Consider the following 26,668-nt stretch of genomic DNA (forward strand, 5'->3'; position numbering starts at 1 on the left):
AAAGTTATCCAACCCCTTCTTAAAGCTATCTAATGTATCAGCCTGTACAACTGATTCAGGTAGAGAATTCCACATCTTCACAGCTCTCACTGTAAAAAAGCCCTTCCGAATATTTAGGCTGAACCTCTTTTCTTCTAATCGGAATGGGTGACCTCGTGTCAGCTGGAAAGACCTACTGGTAAATAAACATTAGACAGATTATTATATGATCCCCTTATATATTTATATATAGTTATCATATCACCCCTTAAGCGCCTCTTCTCCAGCGTGAACATCCCCAATTTGGCCAGTCTTTCTTCATAGCTAAAATTTTCCATACCTTTTACCAGCTTAGTTGCCCTTCTCTGTACCCTCTCTAATACAATAATGTCCTGTTTGAGTGATGGGGACCAAAACTGAACGACATATTCTAGATGGGGCCTTACAAGTGCTCTATACAGTGGAAGAATGACCCCCTCCTCCCGTGAATCTTTGCCCCTTTTAATACAGCTCAAGACCTTATTTGCCCTTGATGCTGGCATTGCTTGCTACAGCCAAGTTTATCATCTACAAGGACTCCAAGGTCCTTTTCCATAATGGATTTGCCTAGTGCAGTCCCATTAAGCGTATAAGTGGCTTGGATATTTTTACATCCCAGGTGCATGACTTTACATTTATCAACATTGAATCTCATTTCAAATCAATTACTAACTTTAAAGGAATTGTTCAGTGTAAAAATAAACACTGGTTAAATAGATAGGCAGTGCAAAATAAAAAATGTTTCCAATACAGTTAGTTAAACAAAAATGTAATGTATAAAGGCTGGAGTGACTGGATAACTAACATACAGTAATAGCCAGAACACTACTTCCTGCTTTTCAGCTCTCTTGGTTTCCACTGATTGGTTGAGGGAGGTACATGGGTCATAATTGTTGCTTTTGAATCTGAGCTGAATGCTGAGGATCAATTGCAAACTCACTGAACAGTTATGTCCCATGTGGCCCCCCTTCAAGTCGCTGACTAACTCAGAGTTAGAGAGCTGAAAAGCAGGAAGTAGTGTTCAGGCTATTATGTCACATATCCAGTCACTCCAGCCTTTATACATTAAATTTTCCCTAAATAATTATATTAGAAACATTTTTTATTTTGCACAGCCTATCTATTCGCCTAGTTTTTATTTTCACACTGAACTGTTCCTTTAAAGTTTTTTAATAGTTGGGGCAATTGGCAGTCTGGTGTTATTCAAGAATTGTTCCTAAATTTTTACCAAAAGTAGTGTTGCCTTCTCAATAAAGAACATCTTCTTTTGTCACAAACCATAAATCTTGTCTTATTTATTATCCCACATCCAATGTTGCCATTGATAACTAGGGAAAATGGAAAATGTATATCATACTTTTAATTGTAATTTCCTGGTTATCATATGGCATCATGCAGATGTGTGAGATAGCTTTATGACGAGACATGGCTTCAGGGTTATTATAAGGGTTATTTTTAACCAAAGTATGATCTGGTTGTTTTTTTTGTTTTTTGTTTTATTCTTTTCTGTCCTATCAGCAAGTAGAGGCAGCGTTTAACCAGTAGTTTGAATGCTGCTATATGATAATCAAATCAAAATTAAAATTATATACATTTCCATTATATAAACCATACTGTAATTTAATGGAGAAGGAACTATAGCCAATGTTTCAAAGTAAAGGTGGCAGAACAATTGGAACAGCAGGAAGTTGCAGTTCCACTTTCCTATCTGCTGGTGCACCATGCTCTGGCTGACATGGTGCATTGGGAAAATACATTTTTTAAACCTGCCTGATCCCTGAACCCACTAATATCCATAGTAAATGTATATCAGTCAGGATCAATGACCCGTCATACAGTTATTATACTCTGATACAATAACTAACCAGACACATATATTTGTACTTGTTATTCTTGTCCATGCTAAAGAGTTCGGCCAATCACAATTTTTACAATCACAGCAAGACCCCTTCTCTTTAAATTATCCAGACAACAGTAGATGCTTTTGAGTAATTCAAGCAAGCACTTTTATTTTTTTTCCTGCCAAGTTGTGGACTGTATATATGAATTCATTGCAAATTGCAGTGTTGCAATGTAACAATGGCACTTTTCTCATTAATTATATGGCCTGATTTTCTATTGCAGAAATATGTTATGGTAATAAAGTATCCTTCTCATTATTTCATAACATTGCCTTTGGCACACTGTTGATAGACCAAATATCAGCAAGTTACAATGTCATTTACATGGCTGGAGATCCTGATAAAAGCAGACTTTCCGGTTCCAAGAAAAATTTGGCAACTTTGTCTGAATTCTAGTAGTTTCTTCTACCCTGCCCCTCTTGTTTTTTGGTAGTGTTTTGTAGTCTTGTTTTATAACATGTATTGGAAGGTTATACATTTATGGGACCTTTTATCGCCTTGTTTGGCGATTTCACCTTTTAACCAGAATGCTCTGGATTTTCCAGATAAGGAGTCTTTCTGTAACTATAAAGTATGGATCTCCATACTTTAAGGCTACTAGAAAAAGCATTTAAACATTTATTAAACCCAGTAGTATTTTGGCTCCAATATGTATTTATTATATCTTAGGATCAAGTACAATGTAATTTTACAATATGAATTATTTTATTAAAATTGAGTCCATTGGAGAAGACAATCATGTAATTCAGAACATTTTGCATAACCAGCCAAGGAGGAGGTCCAAATCTGCGTTTTCTCTGTGTATGTGTGCCATAAGCCTTAAGGTGGCCATAGACATAGAGATCCACTCGTTTGGCGATGTCAACAAACAAGCGGATCTCTCCCCGATATGCTCACTTTGAAGTGGGCGATATCAGGCAGATCCGATCGTGGGCCCCAGGGTCCAACGATTGGATCATAATGCATTCAATACAGACGGTCGGATTGCGTGGCCGCATACATGCACAGATGCGGCCGCGATCAGACAGGATTTTTTAACCTACCCAATTGAGATCTGCCCGACTTTTGGCCAGATATCGATCTGGAAAGCCCGTTGGATGCCAATGAGCTGCCGACTCGGCCTGTCGCCCGCTTTTATCGGCCCGTGCATGGGGCCTTTATTGTTTGGCTTTGAGGTTAATGTCTCAAAATCTAATCAGGTCTAATTATTCTTTGAACATCTTTTTTGAAGCATTTTTGTCCTACAGGACTAATGAGTTTTTTTTTACCTGCCCATATTCCTTTTGTTGCTGCCTGAAGAAAACAATGGTCAACGGCCAGAGCTGAGACTCTTTTTTACTGCAAGTGCCAACAATGTTTTAGCTGTGGGAACTTACATAAACCAGCTCATATATAAAATGCTTACTGACAAAAAAAACTTTGCCCAAAAGAAATTAATGCAAAGGATTCTAATTTATTATGACTATAAAACTGAAAATATTGTTCAAGTAGAAAATAACATTACATGGCAATTAAATAACATTAAATTGCAATAACTTGAATATTTCAATTTCTCTGCAATGTTTATTTACAATTTCTCTGCAATGTAGGGCTTGGATAATGCTTTAATAAACATTTCCTATTGAGGTAGGGAGCGAAGGTCAATAGCAACTAGAGGGTCACAGTGCAGAGACTTGACCATCAGTATTACACTTTTATTAGCACCTCTATGGAAGAGGGTATGATTCCTTTTACAGGTAATGTCTTGAGTGCTGATTTCTATGGGTTGCAGCATTGGACCAGATCTGAGCCATGTCCATAAGTAAGACTATACCTGAACAAGCCACTTTCTTTTAAAGAGTATAGCAAATACACACATTAAATGGACATAAAGACATTTACGCCGTTCATAAAAGGAAGTTGTACCCATACACGCAGCTTGCAGTATTTTCATACAGTAAGTGCATGCACAGTGGGACTGTGGAATTACCATCTCCCTGAATGTGACTGTAATTTCAGGGTTTCTCTGGCAGGTTGCTTCAACACCTACAACTGACTTGCACCACATGGACACTAATGCTTTTATTAATGCTACACATATTGGAGTGACAAAGTGTTGCCCACAACTTGCTTGTGATTTATAGAAATGCACAAAGAAATTTGTGAAAAAATATTGAACTGCCTAAAATCCTCAGGATTTAGTAAATCTCCCCAGAGTCAAGATGTATTTGGATCTGGACTGCCCTAGGCACCTGGCCCTCCAATTCCCCCTAGTCTGCACATGTGTCATTAGTGGGGTACCACCTGATCCTCAGCTAAGCTGCCAGATTTATCTAAAAGTAAATAGTGGCACTTTAGAACCAACACCCTAAATCTGCCACATTAGGCACCAGGTTTAGGTGCCTATTTATAAAATACAAAATATGATTCTGTGTCCCTTTAACATTCAGTCTGGCCACCAGTTGTGTTAAGTGGATAAAGAGTCTGAACTTGCAGTGACAATACAGTAATCCATCAAGCTTTAGGGCAGACAGTAAGTTCAAGACATACAATGGTGTCGGACCTTGCAAACCCAGCCAATAGGTAATTTAGGGAAGCCTGGTGCACACTTGTAGAGGCTCTGCCACCTCATAACAACGGTCAAGAAAGAGAATCCAAATGACACACAGGACTGCTGGAATACTTCAAGTATTTATTGCAGAGTACAGTGCAACGTTTTGGGGCAAACCCCTTTGTCAAGCTTGTAGCACAGTATGAACTGTTCATCTTAGAGTCCTGATAGGTTTCCTTGTCTCCTACTGTATTCTGCCTGCCCTATGCTCCCTGTGTGTGCCATACTCTGTCTGCCCTATGCTCCCTTTGTGTGCCATACTATACCTACCATATGCTCATTGTGTGTGTCATACTCTTCCTGCCCTATGCTCCCCATGTGTGCCATACTCTGTGTCCCTATGCTCTGTATGTGCCCCATATTTTGGCTGCCCTATGCTCCCTGTGGGACGAAAGCCTGGTAGGGTTTGTTCTGGGGATTTGTTAGCATTTGAAAATTGTCGTTAGGGGCCCCTATGATGTTAAATCATCTGCTGGGGGGTGCTGTGTTATGCATAGGGGAGGAGGCAGAATATGGATTAAAGCAGGGGTCCCCAACCTTTTTTTTTTTACCAGTGAGTCACATTCAAATGTAAAAAGAGTTGGGGAGCAACACAAGCATGAAAAAAAATCCTGGTTCCAAATAAGGGCTGTGATTGGCTTTTTGTTAGCCCCTATGTGGACTGGCAGCCTACAGAAGGCTCTACTTGGCAGTATACTTAGTTTTTATGCAGTCAAATCTTGCTTCCAAGCTTGAAATACAAAAACAAGCACCTGCTTTGAGGACACTGGGAGCAACATCCAAGGGGTTGGAGAGCAACATGTTGCTCACGAGCTACTGGTTAAGGATCACTGAATTAAAGGGCATGTTTATGATAAATTTAAGGGTATGACTTACATTTTTCACATATGAGTGAGAAGTGATATTCCTGCAGTGAACACAAACTATTTTTTTTTTTTTTGTTACAGGGCAACCCTTTTGAAATAAAAAAAAATAACAAAAGTGGTATAAAGGTGATACCTTTTTCGCCATTAATGTGTGCATGGTCTTAAAAATTATTGAGATACCATGGGTGTGGTATAAATGGGTCCTGAAACGTTGCCTTTTTGTATGCTATGGGCTAAATAAATTTACTTAAGCACTTTTTGCAAATCTAACAGTGTGCTGCTGGTGATTTTTCAATGGTATAAATGGGTGTGATTTAAAAGGGGGGTAGTCAACACTGGCTTTCATTATACGGCCCTTGATACCAAGTAAGTTGGACAGCACTGATTTAGAGTATTGGAAGGAGGAGAGCTGGCTTCAGCTGCATTGTTTTAAGAGTCAGAACCAACCAAGAAGACAAACAAATATTGCTTTCAATGGCAATAAAGATTATAAAGAACTTTAAAACCATTGAAAATGTTTATATTGGAATGCTGCACAGAATCACATTATGTCATTAGGCAAAAACATTTTGGGGTGGTGTTTGCAATCGGTTTTTATTTTTTATTATTTGTGGCTTTTGATAAAAGCTATATGTAAGCTTTTTATTCAGAAGCTCTCCAGTTTGTAATTTCAGCAATCTGGTTGCTAGGGTCTGAACTACCCTAGCAACCATGCATTGATTTAAATAACAGGCTGGTATATGAACAGGAGAGAACCTCAATAAAAAATAGCAATACTAATAAATGTGCAGCTTTACAAAGCATTTGTTTGTTTTTTTCCAATGGTATCAGTGACCCATTTGAAAGCTGAAAAGAGAAGAAAAAGGCAGATAATAAAAAAACTATTTTAAAAAAATCAACAACGAGGACCGATTAAAACGATTCTTAGAATTGGCCATTCTATAACACACTAAAAGTTAACTTAACAGTAAACAACACTTTTAACGCTATATTGCTTGCATTACTAACATTCAGAAAGACTGAATTCAGGAGCTCTCCGGTTTGCATTTTCAGCAGTTGGGTTGCTAGGGTTCAAATTACCCTAGCAACCATGCATTGATTTGAATAAGAGACTGGAAAATGAATAGGAGAGACCTAAATAGAAAGATATAGAATAAAAAGTAGCAATAACAATACATTTGTAGCCTTACTGAGCATTTGTTTTTAGATGGGGTCAGTGACCCCCCATTTGAAATCTGGAAAGTGTCAGAAGAAGAAGGCAAATAATCAAAAAACTATAACAAAAATAAACAATGAAGACCAATGAAAAAGTTGCTTATAATTGGTCATACTATAACATTCTAAAAGTTAACTTGAAGGTGAACCACCCCTTTAACATTAATTTATGGCTAACCTGAGCCACGACAAATGAATAACCCTCAGAGCATGGTAGAGTTGTAACTAAAAGTTACTGGGCCCTGCAGTATCATTTAAGGGCCAAAATATTGTAAACAAGACATTTTTGATAAACCGACAATGAACAATATGGAACCTGCATTGTCCCATGGGGTCCCATATCAAAGTCAAAGTCAAAGTAAACTTTATTGTCATCTCAGCAGTTTACAAATATACAAATATACTACTCTGTGCCCTCCGTGCAGAGGGTCTGCTTCCCTTACATCATTTCTGCATTGTCAGAGAGATTTATGCGACTAAGCAAAGTTTTATAATATATTATCATTTAGTCTGATGTGTTTGCATCAGGGTATTGATAAAAACTGAAACACATTTTAAACCACATGCATTTAACTTTCCAACTTCCATTAGACATACAAGGCCTGTATATATCAGTCAGACATAATCATGTAGTAATTAAACAAATACATCTCAAATGATACAGTGATGCAGATTTTATTCAGTATTATATAATAGGAGTTATAACTGTGGAATTCTGATAAACCCTCCAGCAGCAGCATGTAACAATGGATTTTGCTTTTTGAAACAAGGAAGAAAACCAGTTAGACAATTGCTAGGTGTGCAAACTGAGCAATCCTGTTTATTATGTCATCCGCTGTGCTAACATGAGCAAAGGTTATATGCACCTTGCACTACCAGTCAGTCTGCCTGCCTGTAAAGAGTGTGCTCCTCCCTTCACAGAGGCAGAACTCCATTCAGCAGACGCCCATACCTGCAGAGCATTTTGCTGAGGCTGCCTGTAGCATTCAGGTAAGAGATACCACACTAGGATTTTAAAAAAGCAATAAAGGAGGGTAGTAGAGAGCATATACAGTATTCTTGGTTCTTGTTTTGATGTATAATATTTTATTTGTATAAATAGGTCATGCTTTAAAAATACATTCCTACAAGTACACACTCTGTACTGTATGTGTATAGAATGCACACTATATGGGATTAATATATATCAATATGGGATTTCACTGGTGCCAGAAATTCCATCCACCCTTTTAACAGAGTTACAAGTTCTGGATTTATATCCTGCAATGTATCTATCATACTAAGCACCTACCCAGTAATGCAATGCATGCGGCTCTCTCTTAAATTTAAATATAACTTATAATGGGCTCTTGTAAACTTTAATGAATGGCGGATACTTTTCTGAGTGTGTAGGACATAACCATGATTATTGATTCATTCTTTGTAGCGATTTTACCATTTAATTTCACTTGCTATTTTTACATTTCAATTCTCAGGAAAAAAACCTATTTTGTCTACTCGTCCCTTGATTTCCGAAAAAGGTTAAAAACCACAGACCTAAATAAAAATAGATATAAAGTGATTTATAATTTTTTACAAAGCAAAATTGAACCCTGATCTGGCACTGTTTTTGTTTTACTAAAAAGACCTGTAATTGAGATTAGTATAATAGGAACAGGATGGTTCCATTATTCACATTCTAATATACAAAGCTTGCTCTATTCTTTGTTGTTTCAGTGTAAAGGGCTGTCTCCATATAAACACAAATATGCATTTTTTCTTTTCAAACTCAAACAGGCAGTTGCTTGGTTTTTATTGACTTTTTGGGTAATCAGCATAGTGAAGGGCGGGGTTGGAACACAGAAAACACGTACAACCCCAACACTAATTTTGTAAGCAGTGCAGAGGAGTGGCTGGATAGCCTATAATTTAGGTATAGTCCTAGCTTCCCAACAATAAAAAAAAGCAGTGGGTTCCACCCTTTCTTGGGAAGCTGCATCTAATTCAGTATGATAAAAGACATAATAAATAAAATATTTGCCAGGATTTTGTATCTAAAATTTGCAGTGGAAATCAGATCTGGAGGAGTCCTTTTCCCTTTAAGTAGTTGTTGACTTTACTCCAAATAATCCAACAGTGTCTGAGTAATGAGTGTAATGTTCTCATTTGCTCTGGTGTTGTAATTATTATTATCATGCTGCCATGAGCAATGTGTTAAGGAAAGGATTAAATAGATCCAATGGCATTAAAATAAAGCATCAAAATTGTTCATCTGCATGTTTGTTTGTGTTTTTACTGTACTGTAATGCAGTCATAGATTCATTCTATTTTGTTTTAAATCATTCCATGCTCTCTTCATAATTAAGGGTTATCTTCATTCATCTTCATTTAATTGAGACCTGTTTTCTTCCCTGTATTTATAAAGAGCAGATTAGGGAGGCACATTCCTATGGCAGGCTGAAAGGACATTCTACCCATGTTTGTGCTTCTGCACCCCTTCATGATCTTGCATGTTGGATGTTGGGATGTCACAAGGCTAATTAGTCAAAATTTCAGATTTAATAAATAATCATTTATTTATTTATTTAATTAACAGAATTTCACTTTATGCCAAATCTGTAAAGATTTGTGGCTATTCTCTACAGCAGCCCAGTAAGCATTAAAATGCCAGGGAATTCCCTAGCACTGAACTGAAGAAGCCACTTGCATAAGTGGTGAAACTTAAACTAAAAGTCCAGTTGCCTTTGACTTTATTCTACTAGATGCTGTATAATGTTAAAATGTCATTGCTTCAACTCCTATAAGATGCCTTTTGGGTGTTCTGACTTCAAGCTCATTGCTTGAATTTTAATCAGTTAAGGTGTCGCTGCACTTTCCAGGCAAGTGTCCTTCTAGGTTGACTCCCTCTAGTGACTGCTCATCACCAAGTTTATCAGTTGTTTTCATTTAGATCAAATTCCTTGGTCAAAAACTCAAGTAGTTTCCCTAATACATTATTATGTGTGAAACATTTTATGGTTTGGTTCTTTTTCACCTGCCATTTCTATGCTCTAACAACTACTCTGGGAACCAGTAAATTAAATAGTTTTCCCGGTCTTGTAAAAATCTCATGAGATTAATTTGTGAATCTTACCATTCAGCTCATTACCTGTTAAGCCCCAATGCACTTGAGATAAACAATTTTCCTCTGTAAAAAGCTGAGAATCTTATGTTACCGAGTAAACAGAGTCTGTTATTGGTTTAAATGGGATATTTGGTAAGATGTTTCATCCCTTACAAAAAGCTGTTTTATTCTCTTTACAATATAAAAATTGGATCACGGAAGTTGTAATTTCTTGGGCCGGCACCACTCATCTGACATAACTTGGCATATTCAGTGTACTGGACTAGCACATAATACAACGAGAAAGCATAGAATAACAAGTGTAGGGCTGGTAGCTAGCCAAAGAAAGCAACACTGGGCAACCAGAAAGCTAATCCCAAGGGAATTTAAAGTTAATATCATTAGGGTCATAGGATTGACATATAGCATCTCTGTGATAAGCCTATGTTCCATTGCCTGTTATTTAAATATTCATTTTTACTAGCAAATGTACCATACATGAACATAGTCCCATAAATAAAGGTTTTGGCCTTCTTGGAACAGGTTGAAAATTCTTAAATGAATTTCAGTTGGCCTGCAGGGGTAAGGGGCCTTCCCAGAGTAAACCCCTAAATCATCCCAAGAGTGGCTGTATTTAGTAACTGAGCACATTACAAACAAAATCCATGTTAGTCTAATAGCCTATAGCAACCAATCAGACGTCATCTTTGTTATTCTAACCGCAAGAATGCAAGTTATTGTTTGGGTAATATTGGCTACTGCACAATAGATATGTGTAGATATGCTAATTGATTTGAGGGTGCCTGTGCTGTCCTACTATATATATATATATATATATATATATATATATATATATATATATATATATATATATATATATATATATATATATATATATATATATATATATATATATATATATATATATAATTTTTTATTGCATTGGAAGCTGTGTGCCCTATGCAAGAATTGTTCCTCAATGGCTATACTGTAAATACACTTCTAGATTAATGCTGTGCAATTTGATCTACCCAGTTAACAGCTTCATGATGCCAATAAAAAGACAAAGCATCTGAAGATGTGGCTGAAGCAAAATGTCAAATTGATAGTATTATGACGATCCCAGAAGAGAAGCAGTGAGGAAGATTAGATGTCCCTGTTGGAGTCACAGTTTTACAGCTGTATAAAATAGGTTTACCTTGAAACATAAGCTTTAGGCTGAGGGAGCTGCTCAACCTGTTATGTAGGGATGTCAGACTGAGCACTTGCAGCTCCCAGGTGAAGCAATTCACTAATAATCTCTAAAAGTAATGTTGCTATGTTATCACTCCTCTGTGTAAATCCACTTAAGTTCCCATGTAAAAACCTACATTGACTTAACATGAGTTAAGGTAAAAAAATTTGTATATTTTGTTGTCACTGACACCAATTGAGATATGATAAATCTACCTTTAAAGGAGAACCCTTAATATTAAAATCCACTAGCCCCCTACCCTACATAGACCCCATCCCTGCTCCCCCCAGCCTAGGTAATTGCTCCTAACTCTTTACTTACCCCTCATTGCAGATTCAACGCATCGGAGTTCACAGGCGCCATCTTCTTCTCTTCAGGAATCTTCTGGTGGGGGGGGGGTAGGGGATTTTAATAAGAAAGGGTTTGGTTCTCATTTAAGACATCCCAGAGAAAGTAGCTCATAGAGAAAAGTGAGTGGGAATCTGTTGAGTTTTGCTCACCTGTTTATAGCCTTAAAGCATTATAGACCATTTAGAATGTAACTGGAAAAGATGTGTGTGTGCTGTAACAAGTGCTACAGAATGAAAGAGCAGGATAAGAGGGTGCTGCTTGCAAGAGCTTACAATCCAAAGGGATGGGGTAAAACTCCCACATAAGTTTGTTGTAATGAACTGGTGACTATTCAGGATGTCCGAAGTCAGAAATAGGATAAGGAGAAGAGAGGCAACGGTTAGAAGCAGATTGTATTCCTGAAGCAATGTAAAGGTCCCAGAACCTATATAAAGCTACAATATTAACGGTGTGATTACCAAATACTTATAAATAACCGAATTGCTTCCAATCTGCATTGATATATAGTATGTTGCTTGGTTTACTGTTTAAAATCTTACCAAACTGGAATATATATTTAAGTAAATATTGCCCTTTTACATCTTGTGATGGTCTGTTTGCTGCCTCGGAGATCACCTGACCAGAAATACTGCAGCTCTAACTGTGACAGTAAGTAGTGTGGAAGCAAAATATAAAATTTTGTCTGTTAATTGGCTCCTGTGACCTAACTTGTATGGTTTGTATGTGTGCACCGCGAATTGTAGGATCCCAAGATGGTGGTCCTAAGTTCTTAAAATAGCAATTTTCTATTTAGGAATCCCAAATGGCAAATACTAGTAAAAAAAAGTATATTATTATGAAAATTATTTATTTACATGAAGCAGGGTTTTACATATGAGCTGATTTATGCAATATATTATTACAGAGACCTACATTAATGGGAATAGTTTTCCTTTAAAATAACAATTCAACATTATTGCAAAAAATGTATACCAACCCATATATCATTAATTCTGTTATTATTCACTGATACTGAGAATAAATGCCTGCATTGCCCATAGTTCCTGGGTGAACAGTTACTAAGGGGATTTGGTGGGCGAGAAAGCCATTCCACACACTTGGGGTAAAAAAATCACTGTCCAGCTTTATTGAAAAAATTAAAACAACAAACAGGCATCCTTAACAGATGTACTCCTACCCTATGACATGTTGAATCACCTGACGCGTTTCATGCCCCCTTCTGGCACTTCATCAGAGGTGAGGTCACAGGATATCCTGTGCCTTATATACCTGTGTTCATTAAAAAAATCTCAAATATAAAACAAAACAAACAAAAGAATAAAAATTTTCTTGTTTGTTACAAGTCATATAGGTCACAGCCAATATTATCATAATGTAATATAAAAGACACAAATGTGTTAAGGATGCCTGTTTGTTGTTTTAATTTTTTCAATAAAGCTGGACAGTGATTTTTTTACCCCAAGTGTGTGGAATGGCTTTCTCACCCACCAAATCCCCTACATATGATTTCCACTGGATTGGAGACCAGTAAGAGGGAACCAGCACACTATTGGGACTGGACACAACGAAAGAGTGGCCACGATATGGACTTGTGAGTCTTTTCTCTCTCTCTATATCCTTATTGAACAGTTACTAAACCTAATCCTAGTTAGAAAATCCTCCCAAATTTTCCCTTATACAAGCATGCCAGTTCTTCACATACTTTGCAGCATTTTATTCTTCTCTTTCTCTGCCACTGATTATATTGACTGTATTGGACAGATTTATCAAGGGTCAAAGTGAATTCAAGGGAATTTTCGAAGTAAAAAAATTAGAAATTCAAATTAATTTTTTGGATACTTCGGCCATCGAATAGGATACTTGACTTCGAATTTACTTCGACTTCGATTCGAAGTAAAAATAGCTTGAATATTCTGTATTGTCTCTTTAAAAAAACTTCCAACGTCAATACTTTGCCAAATTAAACATGCCAAAGTGCTGTGTTAGCCTATGGGGACCTTCTACAATAATTTTCTAAGTCTTTACACATCGAAGTAAAATCGTTCAATCGTACGCCAAAATCGTTTGAATCGTTCGTTGGCCTAGATCAAAAGGTTAGCATTTTTGTTTACTAGGATTAAATAACAAATTGGTGCCCCCAGTGATTATATTTCCTTGCACTTTAAGTATAACCCATTTGCTATTGTGTAATAGGTGGAGGAAATTTTAGGCACCTCATTTACAGTATATTGCAATATAACATAATTAGTTAAATAATTACATAATTAATACATTACAGTAAAATAAGATAATGACTGATACTTGACTGAATTTTACAGGGTGATATTGAATAATATATACTGAATAGTGTTTTGTTTTTTGTTTTTTTAAAGTAACAAGCATGTATTTAATTTTGATCAAAATTCTGTATTTGGATGAACTTCTTCCAGTCTGTGGCCTGTTAGTATCACTGAGAATTCTGTTGACAGATCCAGAAGTATCTTTAAAAAAAGCTCACATTATATGAGACACCCAAACAGACAAGAGCATTAGGTATAATGTACATACATGTGATATTTAAAATAAAAAATGAAGTTTCAGTGTTAAACATAATACAGGTAAGGCATCCGGAAACCCATTATTCAGAAAGCTCTGAATTACGGAAACGTTGTCTCCTATAGACTCCATTTTATTCAAATAATCAGCATTTTTGAAAATGATTTCCTTTTCGCTATAATAATAAAGCAGTACCCTGTACTTGATCCACACTAGGATACAATTAATTCTTATTAGATGTTTAAATTCTTTTTAGCAGACTTAAGGTATGAAGATCCAAATTAAGAAAAGACCCATTATCCGGAATGCCCCATATCCAGAGTATTCTGGATAACAGGTCCCATACCTGTACTAGCAGATAATTGTCTTATGAAAAGAGTATTACAAAAGAGGAAGCAGACCCTGTGGCTACTAGAGGGTTAGGAGTGTAGGGGTCTAAGTAAAGCCCTTTAAAATATATAATTTCAATATGTATTTGCTATACAGGACATTTCCCTTTGGTGACAAGGGCCCCAAAAAGATTTTTATTTGAACTTTTTTTTGAAGATTTTTTATTCTAATAGGTTGGGAACTAGTTGATGTCTTTTAACATAAAATTTGTCTCACACCATGGCTACTGACATCTCTTTTAGCAAACAATGAATGCTTAATATGCATAAGTCTAACAGATCACATTTTCAAGTAGTAGGGTAAGCCAGGAGTATATGTTAATCAGCATAGCGGTGTTATTAGATAAAGCTAGAACCAACTGGTTTATATACATTGTAACTACATTCCATTCTTCTTCTTTTTTTTTTTTTTCCAGGGTGCAGGCTTAAGGAAAGATGGCGAATTTCAAAGGTCATGCCCTTCCGGGCAGCTTTTTCCTTGTCTTTGGCTTATGGTGGTCTGTGAAGTACCCACTTAGATACCTAAACCGTAAAGTAAAAGGAAACTGTAGGTCCAACAAGTGCTATGACCGTCTGGAGCTTATTGAAGGGATACTTAAAGCACTCTTTTCATTAATAGGTAAGTCACTTAAGTGTGTGTGTGATTTTTTTTTTTTATGGTCCTGGATAAAATACAACAATGGGCTCAGTTCAATAAAGAGTACAACAGTCCACCTGATTATCAAACAGAACCGTGTGCTTTCACATGCACGCTAACTGACAATTTACCAAAATGCACAGAGGTAATAAAATAGTGTTATCTCAAAAAAATTATGTTAAATTAACCTAATTTTCATTTCTTGCAATAGGGGACATTAAAGCTACTCCATGTTTTGTCCTTGTAAGATAGATCATTACCAATACAGGTATGGGGCCTGTTATCCAGAATGCTCGGGACCTGGGGTTTTCCAGATAATAGATCTTTCCGTAATTTGGATCTTTATACCTTAAATTGACTAGAAACCACGTAGAAATTAAATAAACCCAGTAAACTGGTTTTGCTTCTTATAAAGATTACTTATATCTTAGTTTGTATCAAGTACAATGTTCTGTTTTATTATTACAGAAAAAAAGGAAATCAATTTTAAAACTTTGGTTTATTTGGATAAAAAGTATTACTATGGGAGATGGAATTTCTGTAATTTGGAGCTTTCTGGATAACGGGTTTCCGGATAATGGATCCAATACCTGTACAGTCCCATGCATTTACCCCTCCTTGTGACTCATTTGATAGAAGTCAGTTGTGCAAGTTGGTTATCTGTGCATTGGTAACCTACTTATCTACCTCGCAAGGACCAAACATAGAGTAATGATTAATACCATAGGCAAAATACAATATGCAAAAAGTATGTTTAGAACAAGCCCTAGTCATTGTACTCATGCTGAAACTACCACTGTCTACACTCAAAAACTTATATTTGTATGTGTGTAAGTAGACAATTCAAGATACAATTATTAGCTAATTTTGAAACATATACAAATGATATATACAATTTTATATATACATACATACATACATACATACATACATACATACATACATACATACATACATACATACATACATACATACACCTGTGGGTGCTCACAATATATTGCAGGAAGGTGACATTACAAATCCCAGTGGTAATGGCACTTAGCACAAAATGGACACGCACTCCAGAAGCCAGTCGGTGCCAATAAAAGAATATTTATTCGAAAGAGCTAAAACAACGGTCCTAACGCGTTTCTTATCTGAAGATACTTAATCATAGGTACAATTAAAAACACCCGTTACAGACAATTTAAACAAGTAAAAAGGATGTGATGTAATATGATAACCCTCCTGTTGTTAACCCTAAAACCACAAATGATAGCTCAAACAGAACAAGTACCGTTATTACAAACTAGCAAAACATCAATCAGTTAAATTATACTAGAAAGTTACATTGTATTTAAAAAACATTATAATAAAAAGTTGAACTTTAATGAAGAAAAGGAAATGTAGGCAATTACCAATTAATCAGCGGTGAATGAACCAACACAATTGAGATGGAATATTTTTTAACTAAAATAAGTAAATTAGCAAAATCAGTTGCTAATAATTAATCAATTTTTGTGTACTTGTACTAATGAGACGAAACATTTTTTAAAATAGTATCTTAGATAGCTCTATAAATAATTTTTATTTTTAAATGTTTTTTTTTTTAATGTTTTTTTTTTTTGAAGTTATAGATCAGCCCTATCGGATTATAATAAATGAACTGCTATTAATTATGACAGAATGCATCCCATAAACAATTAAATAATTCATGTGAATTAAATTTTAAATTGAAATGTTAAATTTAATAAGTGTACAGCAGATAATTAAATCATTTTGCTAACAATAAATACTACTACAAAATGTATTAATATATATTCTGTTGATCAAAGGAACCGATTGAAGCAGTGATGCTGAAAGGTTATATATTTAAACAAACAAACAGCATTTAAACAAAATATTTAAGGAAAATATTGAAAGGAGAAAATGGGAAAAGAATTGGCGGAAAAGCTGAATACAGGAAAGAATTTTACAGACTTTCCTGAAATCGAATCGAATTAAGACTAAACTCGAATTGAAAAACCAAAGCTGGAAAATTTCTACTACACACAGCATGAGATGTCAAACCGTAAATTAAGACACTTAGTTTGTCTCATTTCTAATGTAAAAGTCCAGTAAGATGAAGTATCTTCGGATATGAAACTCGTTAGGACTGTTGCTTTAGCTCTTTCGAATAAAGATTCTTTTATCGCCACCGACTGGCTGTTGGAGTGCGTGTCCATTTTCTGCCATTGTCAACATTACTCCCCAAGCTACGGGTTTGGGGCGCTGCACCTGACCCACCAGATGTCATCGGTGAGTGTGGTTGATTTACTGTGATAATCTATACATTTTAGCCTTCACCTTATGCTTTTGATAAATTACGGCTTTGCCTGTATGTGATTATACACCCAGGTCCAACTTTGCACTGGGTGAGCCATATTTGAAAATTTGATTCCTCTAAAAATTATAATATATTGGATGTGACAGAAACCATCAGCCACTAAAAACACCCAATTATAAACCTGTGGATATTTCCTCGTTTTTAGGAAATAGCACAATGAGTGTTTATTAAAGATGATTTCAACCTTTAATAAACTCACCCAACATGTTTAAGGAGATTTATTATTTATGGGAGAAGTCCTAGGACCAATCTGAACAAGTTACTAGCCTTCCTGACATTCAATTCGAGTTTAGTCTTAATTCGATTCGATTTGAGTTTTCGAGTCTGTAAACTTCTTTCCAGTTTTAGATATTCAATTTAATTTATAAATAACCTTCTAATACAATTTCGAGGAAAATTTAATTAAAAACAGTTAAAAAAAAAATTAATTCGAAATTGGACCTTTGATAAATGTGCCTCTAAATGTAATACATGTCCAGAAATATTATAGCCTGACTGCACCTGGCTGATCTTTTCTATTTCAGCTCAAGACATATTCTATTTCAAAACATGGGTAGTCCATAGCACACCCTAGGCTTCTGTTAGTTGTCAATGGCAGGGATAGCTATTTAGCTATACACAAATTTTTTATACGAAAATTTTCTTTTAAAACACTTTATGAAATATTACCCTATACCAGTGATCCCCAACCAGTAGCTCGCGAGCAACATGTTGCTCTACAATCCCTTGGATGTTGCTCCCAGTCAGTGTCGGCCAGACCCCCTCTCCCGATATCTACATTTTGGGGGAAAAAAGTTTTCTGCGTTGCGCATGCGCGCTGATCGACGTAGCTCGCGCATGCGAACTGATCGAAGCAGCTCGCACATGCGCACTGAGCGGTGCCCTCACACAGTAACGCCAAGCTTGGTGCATCACAGTGGGGGGCGGAGGGGGGCCCTGGACCAGAAGTCCTGGTGGGCCCCGGGCCCCCCAGTCCGACCCTGCTCCCAGTGGCCTCATAGCAGGTGCTTATTTTTGAATTCCTGGCTTGGAGGCAAGTTTTGGTTGTATAAAAACAGATGTCCTGCCAAACAAAGCCTCAGTGTAGGTTGACAATCCACATAGGGGGTACTAAATGGCCAATCACAGCCCTTATTTGGCACCCCAGGAACAATTTTTATGCTAGTGTTGCTCCCCACTCCTTTTAATTCTGAATGTTTCTCACGGTTTCTAAAGGTTGGGAATCCCTGCCCTATACGTTAATGTAACACTTCTACATTAAATGCTATATACGTAGTTAGAAAATTACCACAATGTTTTGTTTTATCTGATGTGAATAATGAATGTGTGGGAGAAATAGGCAGGTTTACTGAAAGAGAACTGCTCTGATCATGATCAAATTAAGGTTCAGTCAGGTGAACTATGAACTGAGCAAGCCAGGGTATACTATTGATCAGAGCCAACTTATGATTATGACTTGTGTTGGGAGTGGGCGACACCACTAATTCTGGGCCTAGGGGTTTATTAAGATCAGTTGTAAGTGAACTAAGGGAAACTGGTGGTAGAATAGGCTAAACTACATAAGCTGATGGAGATGTTATAAACCCAAATTAGAGAAATTCATATTCTACTATCTGTCTATATTTCTGCAAAAGTAGTTAAACTGATCTTGCTTTCCTTTTGCACAAAGAAGCATTTCTCCTATTGAGAATTCAAGCAGTAATAAGCAAGTCTCTGTGATGCAGCAAAACAGTATTGTGAGAATACAGTTGGAACAGCTCTGACTGATTGCTGATTATATGAGAGTTTTATTCAGAAGGCTTTATCTTTTGCCCAACACCAACATAATTATATGAAGGAACAATCAGGAATATTCTGAAGGACGGTAAATGGTGAAAAGTGTATTTTACAGAAAACAGAGATTGCAATGATAACAGTATTGATATAAACATGATCAAGTCAATGTAAAGCAATGACGTTTACAGATGGCTGTTAGGACATACAGCAGATAGCAAAACTGAAATGGAATATTAAACATATGATGTTAAACATGTCATAGTTGCAATGGTTTGCAGAAAATGACCAGACATGGAAATGTGCTTATGTTGTTTTAGGGATACTGGCAGAGCAGTTTGTTCCTGATGGGCCTCATATGCACCTTGTTAATGGCGAGGACCACAGCTGGGTGAAGCTAATGAACTGGCAGCATACAACTATGTACCTCTTTTATGGAATCTCAGGAGTTGTAGATATCTTGACTTATTTTCCCTTAAACTTGCCACGGGGCCTTGATCGTCTCAGTTTGGGCATAGCTGTGATTGTGGAAGGTAAGGGTGTGTGTGTATCTATCTATCTATCTATATTATATATCTATCTCTATCTCTATCTATCTCTATCTATCTATCTATCTATCTATCTACCGTATATATATATATAAATCTGCATATATATATATACCGTATATATATATAAATCTGCATTTTTAAGTTGTCTTTCTTTTTTTTATCTGCACCTTTATCAAGTTTTAACACAACAATACTATACTGATTTTTTGTTATAGTTTGCCCTTAATTACTCTGCGACCATGAAACAATAAAATAAAAATGTATATGTATAATAAAAATGATATATTGTTCAAGAGGTGAACTAAGCTTCTTTGCAAATAATCAAATATTCCAAAAGCTTAAGTGTGATTTCCAGACACACATTCCCTCTTACATCTTATTTCATCTCTTGATTCTTTGGCTCCAGCAAAATAGTAATACATTACTTAAGTACCAGAGCTAATTGAATTTACTAACCTAGTCCATTCACATTTACTAAGTTACATACAGTGCTACCTACTGTGGATGTTATGAGTAAGTCAAAAATATATGATGAGATCAATTTTTATTCAAGAATATTCAACAGGGATGCACAGTGCACAAACCTTTCAGGGAAATGGTCTCAAAACCCTAGCTGTCACACAAATACAATTCTGAAAGGAAACACATGTTGTAGATTTGCAGTTAGTACCAGCTTTAACCCCTTAATCTACAGGCTCAAATGGAGGTATCTGTGTTCCAGCACCATGCATACTATAGTTCTGGGTTACATGAAAAAACACATTTTCCTTGTGCATAAAACATATGGTGCATATGGATTGTGCCACAGCCAGGGGATTAAGTAGTTGCACTTCAAAGGTTTTCTTTTAGCTGTAAACTAGCTACACCAGTCTTATTTAGAAATGAGTCAAGAGTTTCAGAACTCGGTTGACATGACTTCAGTTAATCATTACATTACTTCTCTAGTGTGTTTGAGTTATGATAACTCAGCAAAAAATTTGAAAACACTTTAAAGTAAAAATCTGTGAAGTAGGCCTTCAGCCCCCTTTGAGACATATGTTTGGATGCTGCACAGTAATTTTTACTGGCACAGCAAGTCTTATCCTTAGAATATATTGGACAATATACTATATTTATGTTAAAGTGCTGATACTAAAAGATTTACCTTTTAGACACAGGGTATATTTAAATACATTTGACTTCAAAACTGGTGTAAAATATATTACATATTTAAGAATGATAACACTCCCTTTGGTGTAAATTCCATATGTATAAACTCTGGGATGCCCCTTTATAAAAGTGCCCACAGACAGGATCCCCAGTAGTTTAAAATGTAGCACATTTACTAAATACTTTCCTGACCGTCAGAAAAGTAATAAAGAAATTCACATATTTATCTATGCAAATGCGAATCACACAGATAAGAAGAAAAAACAGCGGAGCACCGTGAGAGTCCAGTAAAAGTATTAAAAAATGGAAAATTTTATTCAGTAAGCATGTAAAAACAGGTTACAGCAGCAGTTCACCCTGGCTGCCCGCTTAACGCGTTTTTGTGGCGTCCTGCCACTTCATCAGAGCTTCTGATGAAGTGGCAGGACGCCACGAAACGCGTTAAGCGGGCAGCCAGGGTGAACTGCTGCTGTAACCTGTTTTTACATGCTTACTGAATAAAATTTTCCATTTTTTAATACTTTTACTGGACTCTCACGGTGCTCCGCTGTTTTTTCTTCTTATCCTTGGGATCCCTTTGACCGCATGGGATGGCGGCTGGCTGTGCAGCACGTTTGAATCTGGTGTCCGGTAAGTGCTCCCACTAAACATTTTTTTCTGGACAATGCGAATCACACACACTGCTTCCAATAGCAGATTCCCGTTTAAGGGGAATTAAGAATTCAGACAAATTCAAAACTCAAATTGTTAAAGCTGAATGCCTAATATTTTTTGACCATCATTACTACTATTTAGGATACATTGATGCATTAATAGTATAGTTCTTCCATAAAATTTTATAGAAATCGGTTTCTTTATCATTTTCAAAAGAAACCTGTGTAGGCTCACTATAGTTATTGGCCTTATAAGCTATTTTTACTCACAACTGTTTTATTATCAGTAGTGACCAGGAACTTCAAAATAAAATGCAGGAAATTGTATGTATTTAAAGTTAAAACACATTGAAGCAATAATTACAGTATCAAAATATTGAATAACTGTTTTGCCAAGAGAAGAAGGGTACACATTGTGTTTGGGGAGGTCACCAATAGAGAGAGGTGCCCATTAGAAATAAATATGTATGTATTCAGTGGTATATCCAGACCACCTTGGACCCCCCTGCAAATAAAAACTACCGGCTGCCCAACCTCCTCCTCTGCTGCCCGTTCACCCTCTAACTCGAATTTCTAACTCGAATCTCCAGCTCCCCATCACAAGTGGTATGGCTGGGGAGGGGGGATTCATTTAAAACTATAGAGGGAGCAGACCCCGCAGTCTGCTTCCTTTATAGTTATGCCACTGTATGTATGTATATAAATTTTAAATATATATGAACATATAGAAGTTAATCTTAAGCACTCTAAATTCTCACTAAACTTTGATTTGCCTTTTTTTTTTGTATTTCTGCAGGTCTTCTGTTCTACTATCACGTCCATAATCGGCCAGCACTTGACCAGCACATTCATTCTTTGCTACTCATCGCTGTATTTGGATGTGCTATAAGTATTATGATAGAAGTGTTTATGAGAAATGACATTGTTTTGGAGTTATTCCGGGCCAGTCTCTCTATTCTTCAGGGAACATGGTTCTGGCAGGTAAGGTCTAGGTTCTTTCCCACTTTATGGATTTCCTTTGTCTATTCTGCTTCTAAGTCTCCTGGACAAAAATATAGTTCACTGAAAGCTGTTTTAGCTGGGTTCTAGCACAGTTTTCTATTTTAAATATATAATATACAGACACACTTCTACAAAAACTCTAAGTAGCAATTAGGTTAAACTTTTTGCCTAATCTAGAATTTAAATATTGATTAGTATTAAGGGACAATATGCATTCTTCAACATAAGCCCTGTTTATTAGACTTATTTTGAGAATAAACGTAACCACTGGAAATCGGAGCATTGCTTTAAATGTATCAATAAAGTAATATAAAAGTATGGCAAAGGAAGAAGTTTGGTAATTTATCAAAACTGGTACCCATAAAAATGGCTATGACGATAATTGCACATTTTTGACTGATATGATATGTAATATAAGATATATTAATAGAACAAATGCATCTGGGTTACAGAACCCAAAAGCCTTAAGCCAAACCGGTATAGTTGGGATGAAGGAGGTCTCTCAGTAAATACTGTACTTGATGCAAGGCTTTAGTTCTCCTTTAATTACACTTCGTTTTTCAATTAGAGTGTAGAGAACTAGGAAAGCCATTTATACATCATACGTCTACTCCAGAAGCCTCATCCCAGCCCCCCCCCAATACTGCCTTGCTTGCCTGCATTTGTTAATAAAGGGCAGAGTAGCACATCAGGGTAGGTAGCTGCCATGTCTGGCTGATGAAAATCCCTTCCCAAGTAAGATTGACAACCAGGTGCATGTGCAGTTGAAGTCAAGACCAGATAGGCTTCAACTGTACATCCTTCAGGTCACCAAAGTTGGACAGGATGCCAATTGGCTTGACATGGGCATAATCCCACTGTTAGTTCATCTTTTTATTAACAGTTATGGAGTAATGAGTCACTAATTGGGAGTGTGCATGTACTGATGGAGGGAATCTATCATGTATAAATGATTTTCCTTGTCCTTTAAAGCAATATGATCATTTTTGTAAATGCTGTTTTATACTTTAACATATCAAAGAATATATACACAACAGAAACCATCTTAAAGGTTAAAAAGCTGTTTGGCATGCAAGTCAATAGATGGGGTGACTGGCGTTTTTTTCTTTTTTGCCAAAAAATCGGCTCCAAACTTTTGGTGGTGCTTAAGAGGGGTCAGATGCTGAGAGGGCTAAGCCTTCGCAGCAGTGCCATTTTCCAAAGATGCTAAAGTTTTTTTTTTCCTGCAGATTTCAGATTATTTTGACAAATATTATATTATACTATGGGTTGAGTTAAAAGTATTTAAATGAACAAATGTAACTAAATAGCATAAAGAAAATAATAAGCTATTAAGTAAACAGGGAAATATTACAGAGTCTCTTATAAAAACAAGCAAAACTCTGGGCACTTTATTATACCTGTACATACCGTATATACAGTACTTATCAGTGCAGTAGAATGTAAACAGTAGTAGCAGCTTTGATTTACTGTGATGAAAATCAAATAAAAAATTCATCCTTCTACTATGGATCAATATAAACACTAGTGTGAAAGATCCCAGTGCTTCTGATCCCGAGTGCTGAAAAAAATCCCTAAACATATCCAGCATGTTACTTTGGCATACTGTGTAAATGAATGAATAATAATAATAAAGTGTGCATTTGTTGTAGATTGGGTTTGTGCTATACCCACTTGGAGGAGCACCGGAGTGGAACCAGACCGACCACGATAACGTTATGTTTATCACCATGTGCTTCTGCTGGCATTATGCTGTGGCCTTGCTTATCATGGCTATCAACTATTCTCTGGTCTATTAGTAAGTATAAATGATTATCCAGAATATTTTGATGATAGGGAAAAAATTAATCATAACCTATTCAGGTTAGATAGCAACATATTCAACAAAAGAGGAACTGTGCAGTTTTCCTATTAGCGTTTGCCTAATCACCTCTCTATTTATTTTAATTCCACTTTAATATATGTATTGAAACAGAACAAGAATTAGATTATAGCAAACACCAGACATTTGAAAAAGCAACCTTTTAATAATACATATTTAATACAGTTCATGTGTCCATTATTCACAGCACCCAAATTGCAGTATTAATTTTCAGTATCAATAAACACACTATTCTACTGTTAGGGGTTTATTTATAGTGATGGACGAATAAATTTGACAGGCATGGATTTGCGGCGAATTTCCGAAGTTCGCCATCCGTGAATGTTTTGCCGTAAAAAAATTGACACGTGTGAAAATTATTCGAAAGCCCATTGACTTTAATACATTTGGACAAAATAGTCGAACTTATGAAAATTGACGCTCGCGTCAAAATTTGACACCCAATGACTTCAATGCGTTTCACGAGTTTTCGCCATTTCGTGTATTCAGTGAATCGAAATGGAACAGATTGGCCCATCGCTAGTTATTTTTTACAGTCCAATTTTATTTCTAAAGGCAAAAAACCAAAATGTATTCGTAGAAAAAAAACTAATTTTTTGAGAATTAATAAACTAAAAGTACGAATAAAAAAGTACTCCAACTCAGACTTGCCAAGTTCATGTAGTAGTCAATGGCAGCTGTCCTGTTGATATCCTGATCTGCACTGGGTTTCGTTCAATAATCCATAGATTTTGTTGTTTTTGGTTGACAAATCCGAAAAGATTGTACAATTTGGATTTTTTCACTATTTTATCCAGTTTATTCCACCACAAGAAATTTTCGGAAAAATTTAAATGATAAATGGAGGGGGGGGGTCTGTTCATATTTGGTCAGAATACTTTTCAGAAACTAGTGAGAACTTTTTGGATTTCTATAAATAACTTCCTTAATGTTCCATAAACACCACCCTTGTAAGCATCTGTGCAAACCAGTTCTTGCGTCTTAATACTAGAGTATCGATGTAAGGACAGTACAAAAGAGAGAGCTTATTTACCAAGTGCAAGCCTGCATCTATTCAAATGTTGCACAAATGCACCTGTGTCTATACACACTCCTCTATAATTGTATAACCCTTCATTGGCCTAATGAAAAACTGTGCCGCCCTCTGTATCAGCTGGGTTCTTGCAATCATGATTGGAGCAAGGGATGGTGTGCTTGAACCACAACTAATATACTGTGGCTAAATAAATAAGGATTCTGGTGGTTCAAAACCATACAACTGGAATGCGATACTCACTTAGCACATTGATCCACAAGTTAGTAGTTTGAGAACATTGTGACATGGAGGTAGGAAGTAGATCTGCAGGCACAAAAACCAGAAAGGAAAATACCATTTGGTAAAGTTTAAGTTCAACATTTCTGGGTCCCCTTCAGTGGAATGATATCAGAGCTTAAAGCTAACCTGAATCCCTTCCCAGCTGGAGGAAAACTCTCTGTACAAACATCCACACTAAGGAAAGTGTTTTTTCAACGTTTTTAATATTATAGCACAAAAACTCATACATACATTCTAGACTATAAATTTTTCAACCTGCCAATAACTATTGGATAAATCTATATATACACAACACCATTTCGTAGACAGGTGAATATTCCATACTAGCCAGATCTAATTATTAATCATAAAGATAAAATAGAGTTAAAAAAGGATATCATTATTTACAATAACTGAAGAAGCAAACGTCTGTGTCGTAGATGTCAGTGTAATTATATCTATATTCTCTTTTTTTTTTGCAGTTGTGTAAATAGGCACAAGAAGCTGCCTGTCATTGTGGATAACGGCCTTATAAAAATAAATTCTAAGAAGGCTGAAGTGGAAGCCTCTCTTCTAGCCGGCTCAGATGAAGAATGAAACTTAACAACAATGAACTGACTAAAGAGATGTGTCTAAATAATGGGGGTTCCCAAAGTTACAAAGTATTGACAGAGGAAAACTCCATTGACTCTGTGGGAATCATTTGTGATGCCATCTCTGCTGCAGCTTGTAAATATTTCTAGACCTGTGAAGTTTCCATATATACATTTTTGGACTAAGAACTAAAACATATGCTTTTGATATAATAAAGATACTATTACACTTCATTAACTTACTAGCAAGATGTGGATTTTACAGCTACTTTTAATAAAAACTACTGTAAAATGTTATGGATTACAGAGGGAAGACAGAAAAAAACAAAGCATAGTATACGAAGCATAGTATATTTTAACCTAATGGGAGTATGCCAGCTGGACATTCTGTTACTGTACCTTCAGAATTGTTCCCCTTAAGCCAATGGCATGCATTGCAGTTTTCAATTTTTGTTTTGTTTTCGGATGATTGATCTGCGGTTGGGGGACAAAATGCTCCAAGTCATTTGAATGGCAATCGCCTGCAAGTATGGGTATAGTCAGCAAAAGGTTTTTTTTAAACTATTAATTTCCCAGGTGACAAATCAG

General features: G+C 36.2%; 1 protein-coding gene across 2 annotated transcripts; it reads left to right on the forward strand.

Moving 5' to 3' along the window:
* Positions 1 to 7,547: 7,547 nt before the first annotated feature.
* tmem45b.S (transmembrane protein 45B S homeolog) lies at positions 7,548 to 26,318 on the forward strand. 2 transcript variants are annotated; one of them, NM_001091376.1, is given in 6 exon segments: positions 7,548 to 7,580; positions 14,598 to 14,800; positions 19,277 to 19,489; positions 22,106 to 22,290; positions 23,964 to 24,109; positions 25,970 to 26,318. In NM_001091376.1, coding segments are annotated over 5 exon segments (843 nt in total). In that variant the 5' UTR covers positions 7,548 to 7,580; positions 14,598 to 14,616; the 3' UTR covers positions 26,085 to 26,318.
* Positions 26,319 to 26,668: the final 350 nt, after the last annotated feature.

This window comes from Xenopus laevis, chromosome 7S (assembly GCF_017654675.1).
Source record: "Xenopus laevis strain J_2021 chromosome 7S, Xenopus_laevis_v10.1, whole genome shotgun sequence".
Lineage (NCBI taxonomy): Eukaryota > Metazoa > Chordata > Amphibia > Anura > Pipidae > Xenopus > Xenopus laevis.